The sequence below is a fragment of the Microcaecilia unicolor genome, chromosome 11 (assembly GCF_901765095.1).
Source record: "Microcaecilia unicolor chromosome 11, aMicUni1.1, whole genome shotgun sequence".
NCBI classification, from domain to species: Eukaryota; Metazoa; Chordata; class Amphibia; order Gymnophiona; family Siphonopidae; genus Microcaecilia; species Microcaecilia unicolor.
The window spans coordinates 10,383,054-10,396,374 of NC_044041.1; the positions used below are offsets into that span (position 1 = coordinate 10,383,054).

The 13,321-nt window shown below is 47.0% G+C and overlaps 1 protein-coding gene across 3 annotated transcripts in view; it reads left to right on the forward strand.

Moving 5' to 3' along the window:
• Window positions 1–13,321, forward strand: part of RBM19 (RNA binding motif protein 19) — a 258,757-nt gene that overhangs the window by 142,493 nt on the left and 102,943 nt on the right. For all 3 annotated transcript variants that reach the window (XM_030218452.1, XM_030218454.1, XM_030218453.1), the window contains exon 22: window positions 3,533–3,638. In XM_030218452.1, coding sequence (XP_030074312.1) covers window positions 3,533–3,638 — 106 coding nt within the window. The remainder of the gene's footprint in view (window positions 1–3,532; window positions 3,639–13,321) is intronic.

Here is a 13,321-nt window from a genome sequence, read left to right on the forward strand (position 1 = left end):
AATGTTTAAGGTTTTGTTTATTCTGAGTTTCTCCTTACTGCTGGTCTACTTAAGTACTGATGAGCTGGACTGGATGCCAAGAGAGAGAGATGTCTCAGCTCAGTTTTCAGTTCTCTATCTCCACCTGCTGGTTGATGGACACAACTACCCCACAGTTTCTAGAGTAGTGGGAAGGACTAATGGAAAGAAAATGATCAAGTAAGACCTAAAGGAGAAATTATCTTACAGTGTCCAACCTCTTTGTTTTGATTTGGTGGGGGGGGGGGGGGGGTCTATAACTTGGTGCCTCCAGTTAGGCACACCAATGCGTCACACTGAGCGTCAGTTCTGTAACCCCACCACAGATGCTGTTATAGAACACTAGCCTGAGTCAGCATTGGCGTGCTTAAATTTAGGCATGAGTATTTGTACCAGGTCTGTGGCATGCATAAATGTTAGCACCCAAATGTGGCTGTCTCTTAGAGTATTCTGTAAGTTACGTGTGTACATGTTGTCTTCTGCCTCTTTGTAAATGTCCCCTTGCAGTTACTTGATAAGCCATTTGTGACCATCTCTGGGAGAAAGTGACTAATGTAGGAAATCGAAAATGTTGAGAATGGCCAATTTTGATGTCATGGGTCCGTAAGCAGTCTGCAAAGGTTACGTTTGAATGTCTGTAACTTAAAAAAAAAATTTTTCCTCTAAAAGGATGGGGTTTGAACTGTTGAATTAGAAATTGTTTGCTGTAATAGAATTCACTAAAACTTCATTTTTTGTTTCTGGTGACTTGAACTATCTTTTCCCAGAGACAGTCTCATTTTAGCACCTATTTACAGAATAGCAGTTGTGTCTCTGCTGCTTTTTATGTGCGTAAGTGTGCAACTTATCTGCGTAAATGGCAGTATGGGGGTAATTTTATGAAGCATTTTCTGTGTGTAAAGCAATGGTTCCATAACCTGGTCCTGGAGACACCCCAGGCCAGTCATGTTTTCTGGATATCCACAATGAATATTCATGAGACAGATTTGCATGCACTGCCTCCACTGCATACAAATCTCTGTCATGAATATTAATTGTGGATAACCTAAACCCTGACTGGCCTGGGGTGTCTCCAGGACCAGATTTGGGAACCACGGGTGTAAGGCTTGTTTGACAAGCAGAAATGGGATCTTGTAAGATTCCACGTTAGTAAACACGTTTAATAAGTAGGCAATCCACAGTCCTCGGGGTTCACCCAGCCAGTTGGGTTTTCAGGATATCCACAGTGAATATGCTTGAGTTAGATTTGCATGTGCTGCCTCCGGAGCTGGTGGTTGGGAGGCGGGGATAGTGCTGGACAGACTTATACGGTCTGTGCCAGAGCTGGTGGTTGGAAGGCGGGGATAGTGCTGGGCAGACTTATACGGTCTGTGCCAGAGCCGGTGGTGGGAGGCGGGGATAGTGCTGGCCAGACTTATACGGTCTGTGCCAGAGCTGGTGGTTGGGAGGAGGGGCTGGTGGTTGGGAGGCGGGGATAGTGCTGGACAGACTTATACGATCTGTGCCGGAGGCGGGGATAGTGCTGGCCAGACTTATACGGTCTGTGCCAGAGCTGGTGGTTGGAAGGCGGGGATAGTGCTGGGCAGACTTATACGGTCTGTGCCAGAGCCGGTGGTGGGAGGCGGGGATAGTGCTGGCCAGACTTATACGGTCTGTGCCAGAGCTGGTGGTTGGGAGGAGGGGCTGGTGGTTGGGAGGCGGGGATAGTGCTGGACAGACTTATACGATCTGTGCCGGAGGCGGGGATAGTGCTGGCCAGACTTATATGGTCTGTGCCAGAGCTGGTGGTTGGGAGGAGGGGCTGGTGGTTGGGAGGCGGGGATAGTGCTGGACAGACTTATATGGTCTGTGCCAGAGCCGGTGGTGGGAGGCGGGGATAGTGCTGGGCAGACTTATATGGTCTGTGCCAGAGCCGGTGGTGGGAGGCGGGGATAGTGCTGGACAGACTTATACGGTCTGTGCCAGAGCCGGTGGTGGGAGGCGGGGATAGTGCTGGGCAGACTTATATGGTCTGTGCCAGAGCCGGTGGTGGGAGGCGGGGATAGTGCTGGGCAGACTTATACGGTCTGTGCCAGAGCCGGTGGTGGGAGGCGGGGATAGTGCTGGCCAGACTTATACGGTCTGTGCCAGAGCTGGTGGTTGGGAGGAGGGGCTGGTGGTTGGGAGGCGGGGATAGTGCTGGACAGACTTATATGGTCTGTGCCAGAGCCGGTGGTGGGAGGCGGGGATAGTGCTGGGCAGACTTATATGGTCTGTGCCAGAGCCGGTGGTGGGAGGCGGGGATAGTGCTGGACAGACTTATACGGTCTGTGCCAGAGCCGGTGGTGGGAGGCGGGGATAGTGCTGGGCAGACTTATACGGTCTGTGCCAGAGCTGGTGGTTGGGAGGAGGGGCTGGTGGTTGGGAGGCGGGGATAGTGCTGGACAGACTTATACGGTCTGTGCCAGAGCTGGTGGTTGGAAGGCGGGGATAGTGCTGGGCAGACTTATATGGTCTGTGCCAGAGCCGGTGGTGGGAGGCGGGGATAGTGCTGGCCAGACTTATACGGTCTGTGCCAGAGCCGGTGGTGGGAGGCGGGGATAGTGCTGGCCAGACTTATACGGTCTGTGCCAGAGCCGGTGGTGGGAGGCGGGGATAGTGCTGGCCAGACTTATACGGTCTGTGCCAGAGCTGGTGGTTGGGAGGAGGGGCTGGTGGTTGGGAGGCGGGGATAGTGCTGGACAGACTTATACGGTCTGTGCCGGAGGCGGGGATAGTGCTGGCCAGACTTATATGGTCTGTGCCAGAGCTGGTGGTGGGGAGGCGGGGATAGTGCTGGGCAGACTTATACGGTCTGTGCCAGAGCCGGTGGTGGGAGGCGGGGATAGTGCTGGCCAGACTTATACGGTCTGTGCCAGAGCTGGTGGTGGGAGGCGGGGCTAGTGCTGGCCAGACTTGTACGGTCTGTGCCCTGAAAATGGCAGATACAAATCAAGGTAAGATATACACAAAAAGTAGCACATATGAGTTTGTCTTGTTGGGCAGACTGGATGGACCGTACAGGTCTTTTTCTTCCGCCATCTACTATGTTACCATGATATGTTGGCTAAATTCAGATAGTCGGCATAGCTGTATTTGAAGCATGTTAGCTGGGGGAAGGGATGGGGAGTAAGTTTGGCTTACAGCTTTTTTATCATTGGTTTTGTGTATTACATATTACAATGCATTGTGTACTCGGGTGCAAATGTTAATGTGATCTTCACATGCAGATGCACCAAATCTTTCTTTTTTTCTTTTTTTTTTAAGATATTTCATATTATGCAGTATCCTGTTTTTTTTCTTATGCCACCTGTAGAGGAAGATCATTTTTCCCCTGACCTCTGTTCATTTTATTTATGTATGTATTTATTTGATACTTATATCCCACGTTATCCAAAAAATATTATCTGGTTCAGTGTGGCTTACAATAATGAAATATTGATAACAGTTTTCTCTTTGATAAGCTTGGTTTTTTTTTTCCCTCTTCTCTATACAGCACCTTCGGGGAGTTGAAGACAGTCCGGCTGCCGAAGAAGATAAGCGGCACAGGGTCCCACCGAGGCTTTGGCTTTGTGGATTTTGTCACCAAACAGGATGCAAAGGTAAGAGCCCCAGTGCATCTTATCCCAGCCACCCACATCCCCACATGCACCTACCGCCTAACTCTATAAACTTGCTGAAATTTCCAACTAGTGCAAGTTAGAGAATAACGTCAGTTGTGTATATAACTTAATTCAGTTATTGCCTGTTAATTGGCACCAGTTAGCAGTTAGGCATGTACCTGCCCTTTGTCGTATTCTGTAAACTGAGTGCTCAAATTTCATCTCGCACAACTTCAAAGGGATGTGGACCTCGGAGGGGCCCAGGCGTGTCAGGCAGTTACACGTCTGGGTTATAGAATGCTGTCATTTACACGCCTAACTGTGTTCAATTTACGCACTTAGGCATGGAAATGCAGACATAAGAACAGCCATACTGGGTCAGACTAATGGTCCATGTAGCCCAGTATCCTGCTTTTGCAACAGTGGCCAGTCCATGTCTCAAGTACCTCATAGAAACCCAAATAGTAGCAACATTCCATGCTACCAATCCCAGGAAGCAGTGGCTTCCCCCACGTACATCTCAATAAGACTATGGACTTTTCCTCCAGGAAACTATCCAGACCTTTTTTTAAACCCAGATACTCTTACCGCTGTTACTGCATCCTCCGGCTGCGAGTTCCAGAGGAAGCAGTGGCTTCCCCCACATACATCTCAATAAGACTATGGACTTTTCCTCCAGGAAACTATCCAGACCTTTTTTTAAACCCAGATACTCTTACCGCTGTTACTGCATCCTCCGGCTGCGAGTTCCAGAGGTTAACTATTCATTGAGTAAAAAAATATTTCCTCCTATTTATTTTAAAAGTATTTCCATGTAATTTCATTGAGTGTCCCCTAGCCTTTGTATTTTTTGAAAGAGTAAAAATCAGTTCACTTCATGAGTCAGGATTTTATAGACTTCAGTCATATCCCCCTTCAGCCGTCTCGTTTCCAAGCGGAAGAGCCCTAACCTCTTTAGCCTTTCCTCATATGAAAGGAGTTCCAACCCCTTTAGACTTATGCTAGTATCCTATAAAGACAGTTGCACACACAACTGCCTTAACAGAATTTGCACTTGATGCACAATATCCTAGAGCCTCAATTTCAGCGACCTTTTGAGAATTTACCCCCTTAATGCACGTAGATATCGAGCAGCTTTTAAAGACACACCATCTAGCAGAATTTGTAGAGCTAGAATGCCTGCTTCTGCTGAGTGTAGTTATCAGCCCCTCGTTTTATTTTCATCAGCACATTCTGTAGCATTTTAAATATTGTGTTACAAGATTGTTCTTTGGTTCCGAAACTGTGATGAAACATCACTAATGATGGCAAACCATTTTGAGTCCAAGCTTTTTCAGAATTGCTAGCTTCATGAGTGAAAAAGTCATGGAGGGGGAAGAGAGGGGCTTTGTTCTTGTCTCATGAATGCCAGCAGAACTATCCTGAACAATTGCTTTCAGGTACCTGTTCTCTGGCTTCACTGGCTCTAGGTGACGCTCATTCACTGTAGGAATTGGATGATCTGCCATATGCCAGCTCCAGGTCTCACAAACTTCCTGACAGCGTGGTTAACCAGCCAGCCCAAGTTCTGCTATCCTTAGGGTCCAGGACGGATACTTGCTGCGCGACTCATTTTCCGCCAGAGTCACTATGCTAACATTAGCCCTCTCCTCAAGTCACTTCACTGGCTCCCTATGCGTTTCCACATTCAATTCAAACTTCTCTTACTGACCTATAAGTGCATTCACTCTACCGCTCCCCAGTACCTCTCCACTCTCGTCTCTCCCTACTCCCCCCCTCGGGTACTCCATTCTGTGGATAAATCTCTCTTGTCTGTCCTCTTCTCCTCTACTGCTAATTCCAAACTCAGTTCCTGCACCTCACGCCTGGAATAGACTTCCCGAGCCTGTACGTCTAGCCCCGTCTTTGGCCGTTTTCAAATCCAGGCTAAAAGCCCACCTCTTTAACGCTGCTTTTGACCCCTAACCACTACTCACTTGCCCTGTACCCTTTTATCCCCTCTTTAATTCCCTTACCTATTAGTTGTTCTGTCTTATTTTTTTAAATTTTATTACATTTGTACCCCGCACTTTCCCACTCATGGCAGGCTCAATGCGGCAGGCAATGGAGGGTTAAGTGACTTGCCCAGAGTCACAAGGAGCTGCCTGTGCCTGAAGTGGGAATCAAACTCAGTTCCTCAGTTCCCCAGGACCAAAGTCCACCACCTTAACCACTGTTTGTCTGTCCTGTTTAGATTGTGAGCTCTTTGAGCAGGGACTGTCTTTTCATGTTTGGTGTACAGCGCTGCGTATGCCTTGTAGCGCTATAGAAATGATAAGTAGTAGTAGAGTGTGAAGACAAAAATAGGAGAGGAGGTGGCCTTGGGATATGGCGAGAGGACAGTGACGTTACGAGTTTTCTGCCCTCAGGCAGATGGATATAGGGCAGGCTATCAGATCAGAGCACTTTTAGACACCACAAGAACAATTCACAAGAAAATGATCACTCCAATGCATTATTGAGCATACTTTCTCTGTTTTTTTTGGTGGGAGGGGTTGGGGTGAAGACAGGGACCTGACCATTTTTTTCTGCTTCTTTGGGTTTCAGCAGAATCAGGATGCATCTTTTGCTAGGGACATAGTACAAAAAGCTTTCATTTGCACCGGCTTATTTCTCGCTCATTTTTAGCCATCTGTCCCCCACCCCAAAATTCTGTCTTGCCCAGCCTTAGTAGCAAGATCCTCTGTCCAGGAACCACAGAACACAGCTCACTCTAATGCAGGTGCTTCAGCCATCTGGCCACTAGATTTCACTATTCCAGCAAACTCACAGTTCATTTAATAGTTCTGCCTCCTTGAGTAGAACTATTGACTCGCAGTCCAATTCAGTCCCGAGACTAGAAAGCTCTGTCAAAATATTAATGTGGGGAGACATTGTGGTTTCTTGAGATGCACATCCTTTCCCATTAAGTCCATGGGATCTTGGTTCAGTTGTACCCCAGTGCCTCAGTTAACCCATCTCTTACTGAGTTATAGTAATGGTAATGTTCCTTTCAGTTTTCAGAAATAATTACTTGTTTTTCCACGTGGAAATTATCATATAGTCCAGGTGCAAAACGTTTTCTGGTAGATCAGGCAGCACAGAGTTGGCTGCTCTTGAAATATGAAGTTTTATTGCTCATTTGGGATCTTCCTCGAATGAAAAGCACTCTATGAATTTGAGTCATTGTCATTCAGTTCACCTTCGGTTATTTTTTTAGTCCACCTATCCTCTTAACCTGTCTGTATTTCAGCCAAGCTGTGCAGCATTCATAGTAACATAGGATAGTAGATGACAACAGAGAAAGACCTGCACGGTCCATCCAGTCTGCCCCACAAGATAAACTCATATGTGCTACTTTATGTGTATACCTGACCTTGATTTGTATCTGCCATTTTCAGGGCACAGACCCTATAAGTCTGCCCAGCACTAGCCCCGCCTCCCACCACCGGCTCTGCCACCCAATCTCCGCTCAGCTTCTGAGGATCCATTTCTTCTGAACAGGATTCCTTTATGTTTATCCCACGCATTTTTTAAATTCTGTTACCGTTTTCATCTCCACCACTTCCCGTGGGAGGGCATTCCAAGTATCCACCACTCTCTCCGTGAAAAAATACTTCCTGACATTTTTCTTGAGTCTGCCCCCCTTCAATCTTATTTCATGTCTTCTAGTTCTACCGCCTTCCCATCTACGGAAAAGGTTTGTTTGCGGATTAATACCTTTCAAATATTTGAACGTCTGTATCATATCATCCCTGTTTCTCCTTTCCTCCAGGGTATACATGTTCAGGTCAGCAAGTCTCTCCTCATACGTCTTGTAACGCAAATCCCATACCATTATCATAGCTTTTCTTTGCACCGCTTCAATTCTTTTTACATCCTTAGCAAGATAAGGCCTCCAAAACTGAACACAGTACTCGTAGATCTACCAACTAGAAATAGATCAAAATCAGTGCGATCATATCTAAACCTACACTACCCCAACTGGAAAGGGTTAAAATACAAAACAACATATGCATCTAGCTTCTCCTACTTGAGCGCACAACTATGGAACGGACTCTCGCATGCTGTGAGAACAATACAGGAAATCATTAAAAACTCACCTCTTCAAAAAAGCCTATCTCTCCGATCCAGCTTAACCCCCCCACACCCAGCAACACAACATAATCAAGGATCGCACTGGACAACTTACCACCACCATTCCCCTTGACCCAATGACGCCTGACTCACACCTACGTCATCTGACCACAACACAGTTTTGTATTTGTTATCAACCGTAACGGCAAATGCCTTTACGGTACTTGTAAGCCACATTGAGCCTGCAAACAGGTGGGAAAATGTGGGGTATAAATGTAACAAATAAATAAAAATACTCCAGGTCGGGCCTCACCAACGACTTATACAGGAGCATTAAAACCTGTCTTCTTCATGATCGATGTGGGGGGAAAACGAATGTCGTCGTCCTTCTGCCACTTCAGCCATGGACATTTCCCTTTGGTAAATCTTCTCTGCAGTAATGTTCCTACTGTCCAGGAGATGCTGATTGCAACTACCTACAGATTTTATTACAAATGCTGTGCCTTCAGTGTTGTTGAGTGAAGCTTCTGAGATTCTCTTCCACGGTCCTGGGTCAACAGGTTCAGAACTGCTTATGTAGCAGCAATAATCAGAGGTATCAAATCTCACAGCAGGACTTCTCAAACTGTCAGGTTCTCAGGATATCTACAGCAGGGGCGTATCTGAGGTTCGGCGGTAGGGGGGGGCACAATATAGCCCCCCCCCCCTACCGCCGTCAACCCCCCCTACCGCCGTTAACCCTCCCTCCCTCACCTACCGCCGTCACCTACCCCGAGGTCCACTTCCTCTGGCTTTTTAAAATATTGCTTCAGCTGGCGGGGGACCCCAACCCCCCGCCAGCCCAGCCGCGATCTTTAACTTTTTCATCCTCGTTGTGCAGCGCGCTGTGAAAGCTGCGTGGAGTCTGACGTCGCAGCACGTTGTAACGTCAACGTGCTGCGACGTCAGACAGACTCCATCCAACTGGATCTAAAGATACATGCAGCTTTCACAGCGCGCTGCACGACGAGGATGAAAAAGTTAAAGATCGCGGCTGGGCTGGCGGGGGGTTGGGGTCCCCCGCCAGCTGAAGCAATATTTTAAAAAGCCGGAGGAAGCGGACCTCGGGGTAGGTGACGGCGGTAGGCGAGGGAGGGAGGGTTAACGGCGGTAGGGGGGTCCGGGGCAAAATCTGCGGGGGCCCAGGCCCCTGTGGCCCCACGCAGATACGCCCCTGATCTACAGTGACATGAGATCAATCCGTACGCGTTGGAGACTCAGTATATGCAAATGGTCTCATGCATATGCATAGTGGATATCCTGAAAAACCACCTGACTGGGAGGTCCCCAGGACAGGTTAGGATAGCCCTGCCTTTCAGCATTGCTTACCGCAGCTTCTGACCAAGCATCTAAAGCCCCCCCCCCCCCCCCCCCCCCCGTTGTTTATTGCATTTCTTTCCTCTTACCGCTAGATGGCGCTGATTACACACTTATATGATGAGATAAGATGAAGATAAAGGCAATGTCTCTATTGAATATTGTATATGTATATCTGGTATTGCATGACTTGTTCAGATAGCGTTTTTTGAAGTCTAAAACCAGATGCTTTGGTTTTATTTTTTTCCATGGGTCTGGATTTTCAGCCAGTGTTTGATGTACTCTACGTTAAGTATGCGGCAACTTTCCAGAAGCCACTAAAATGTGAACAGCTGGTGAAGAGTTAACTGTGTATTAAGGGTGGGGGTAGGACGTGTTTGACAATATATTCACATTAGGAGTCACTACCCAGGATCAAGGTGTCATTGTGGACAGTGCGCTGAAATCTTCTGCTTAGTGTGCTGCAGCAGCCAAAAAAGCCAACAGAATGCTAGGAATTATTAGAAAGGGAAGAGAGATTAAAAGAAAAAAAAACATCATAATGCCTCAGTATTGCTCCATGGTACAACCTCACCTTGAGTATTGTGTGCAGCTCTAGTCATCATAACTCAAAAAAGATACAATAGATTGTGAAAAGGTACAGAGAAGGGGATGGGCAAGGAAAGGCTAAAGCAGGGGCGTATATGCGTGGGGCCACAGAGGCCTGGGCCCCCGCAGATTTCACCCTGGACCCCCCCCTACCGCCGTCACCTACCCCCGAGGTCCGCTTCCTCCTGCCGGCTTTTTAAAATATTGCTTCAGCTGGCGGGGGAGCCCAGCCGCGGTCTTCTTTAACTTCTTCATCCTCGTCGTGCTGTGAAAGCTGCATGCATCCTTAGTTCGGGTTGGACGGAGTCTGACGTCGCAGTACAACGTGGCAGGGGGTTGGGGTCCCCCGCCAGCTGAAGCAATATTTTAAAAAGCCGGCAGGAGGAAGCGGACCTCGGGGGTAGGTGACGGCGGTAGGCGGGGGAGGAAGGGTTAACGGCGGTAGGGGGGAGGGTTGACGGCGGTAGGGGGTGGGGGCTATAATGTGCCCCCTCACTCTAGCCCCTGCCCCCCCTACCGCCGAACCTCAGATACGCCCCTGGGCTAAAGAGGTTAGAGCATTTCAGTTTGGAGAAGACAAATGAGGAGGGAGGGAATATGATACAGATCTATAAGATCTTAAGTGGAGTGGAAGGGCCAAACGTGAATTAAGTGTTTACTCTTTCAAAAAGTAGGGAACAAGCCATAAAGTTGCAGAGTAATGCATTTAATACAAATGAGAGAGAATACGTTTTCACTCGACACCTAGCTAAGCTCTGGCACTCCCTGTTGGATGATGTGGTAAAAGCAGTTATGGTTTAAAGACGTTTCTAGAGGTAAAGCCACCTCTGGATTCTTGCCTCTTCTGGGGGATCCTGCCAGGTATTTTTGACCTGGATTGGACACCATTAGATACAGGATACTGGGCTAGATGGACCTTTGGTCTGACCCAGTAGGGCAATTCTTGGGTTCTCGTCCATCAGAATTACTATTTGCTAGAGAAAAGAGATTAATATTCACTAGCTTTATAAACCGTAGATGCAATGCAGAGGTTGTGGTATTTATGCTCATTTTATAAAAGAAGGAAGATGCGAAGGAGGTAGAATGAGAGGACATGAAATGAGATTGAAGGGGGGCAGACTCAAGAAAAATGTCAGGAAGTATTTTTTCACGGCAGAGAGTAGTGGATGCTTGGAATGCCCACCCGCGGGAGCTGGTGGAAATGAAAACGGTAACAGAATTCAAGCACGTGTGGGATAAACATAAAGGAATCCTGTTCAGAAGGAATGGATCCTAAGGAGCTTAGCCGAGATTGGGTGGCAGAACCGGTGGCGGGAGGTGGGGATGGTGCTGGGCAGACTTATACGGTCTGTGCCAGAGCTGGTGGTGGGAGGCGGGACTGGTGGTTGGGAGGCGGGGATAGTGCTGGGCAGACTTATACGGTCTGTGCCAGAACCGGTGGTGGGAAGTGGGGCTGGTGGTTGGGAGGCGGGGATAGTGCTGGGCAGACTTACACGGTCTGTGCCAGAACCAGTGGTGGGAGGCGGGGATAGTGCTGGGCAGACTTATACGGTCTGTGCCAGAACCAGTGGTGGGAGGCGGGGCTGGTGGTTGGGAGGCGGGGATAGTGCTGGGCAGACTTATATGGTCTGTGCCCTGAAAAAGACAGGTACAAATCAAGGTAAGGTATACACAAAAAGTAGCACATATGAGTTTACCTTGTTGGGCAGACTGGATGGACCGTGCAGGTGTTTTTCTGCCGTCATCTACTATGTTACTATGAGGCATATTTTCAAAGCACTTTGGGAGGCTAAGTGCTTTGAAAATGAGCCTGATTGTTACTGATGGTTTTATCCATGTCAGTTATACAGACCAAGATAGTTATAGCAGATATACAAGATACTGTAAGAAACTACCTGTGATTGAATTTGTTTTATTTTATTTATTTATTACATTTGTACCCCGCGCTTTCCCACATGTTGCAGGCACAATGCAGCTATTCTGTTTCTTCGTGTTTTTCTGTTTTATATATATATATGTATTTATGTATTTGTTGCATTTGTATCCCACATTTTCCCACCTCTTTGCAGGCTCAATGTGGCTTACAATACATCATGAATAATGGAAAAAGAAAATAAACAATTGGTGTTACAGGATTTTGGGTTACATGGTAAAGAAATACATGATAGCAATATAACAGAGAACATTATAAGACATTTCCAGATAGAAGTGGGGAATTTCACATGTGCTGCTCTTTGTGGTATATATATATATACACTCACTCACACACACACATTTACACAGAGAAAGGAAGACAACAGAGAAACAGACATAGAATTGTACACCTATCTGTATGTTTAACAGTGAGGGCAGTAGTTTGCAGAGACCTTCTTCCTGTCCAGACCCACCTAATTGTTAGTGCAGCGGGCTTTGATCCTAGCAACCTGGGTTCGATTCCCACTTCATTTCCTTGTGGCTTTGGGCAAGCTACTTAACCCTCCATTTCCCCAGGTACAAAAACTTAGATTGTGAGCCCACTAGGGACAGAGAAAGTACCTGCATGTAATGTGTACAGCGCTGTGTATGTCTAGTATCACTATAGAAATGATTAGTAGTTAGGCAATACTACTACTACTACTACTTAACATTTCTAGAGCGCTGCTAGGGTTACGCAGCACTGTACAAAATAAACAAAGAAGAACGGTCCCTGCTCAATGGAGCTTACAATCTAAAGAACGAAATGTCAAGTTGAGCAGACTAGATTTCCTGGGTAGAGGTGTAGAGGTTAGGTGCCGAAGGCGACGTTGAAGAGGTGGGTTTTAAGCAGAGATTTGAAGATGGGCAGGGAGGGGGCCTAGCGTATGGGTTCGGGGAGTTTGTTCCACGCGTGGGGTGAGGCGAGGCAGAAAGGGCGGAGCCTGGAGTTGGCGGTGGTGGAGAAGGGTACTGAAAGGAGGGATTTGTCTTGAGAGCGGAGGTTACGGGTAGGAGGAGATGAGGGTTGAGAGGTAAGGAGGGGCTGCAGATCGAGTACATTTGTAGGTTAGTAGCAGAAGCTTGAATTGAATGCGGTACCTGATCGGAAGCCAATGAAGTGACTTGAGTAGTTCAGCAATGAGAGAAGCCTCCTTCCTATCCTGTTCAGAGACACCTATCTGTGCATAAAACAATGAGAACAGCCTAATTAATTTAATCAGATTTTTCTCTACCGCTGATTTCCCACAAGGGTCCAGAGCGGTTTATAATTTTTCCGTCCTTCACTGATGTAACCAACTAGTCTAACTGATGTAAACCGCACCAAACCCTAAACAGGGGATTTTAGTGGTATATGAAACCCGAATTGAATTAATAAGATAGAACGTACAGTAATAGCAAAAATACAGTACAATAAAATGAGTCAGTTTACATTTATTCACTAACCATCAGCCAATTCTTAGTGAATTCATTTTAACAGATAAAGTGTGCAGCAAAAAGATAAGTCTAAAGACTTTTACAAAAAAACTATATAAGAATTTTCAAGTCTTCTATCAATTGGAATAAATCTCCATTAATTAGCAGCCTGATATCAATAAGATCTTTCATGGTTTCTTTTGGTTTCTAGGTCCTCGGGTTCTTCTAGCACGAGTTGATTAGTTTTAGTCATTGCTTTTGAATTCAACTTCAGA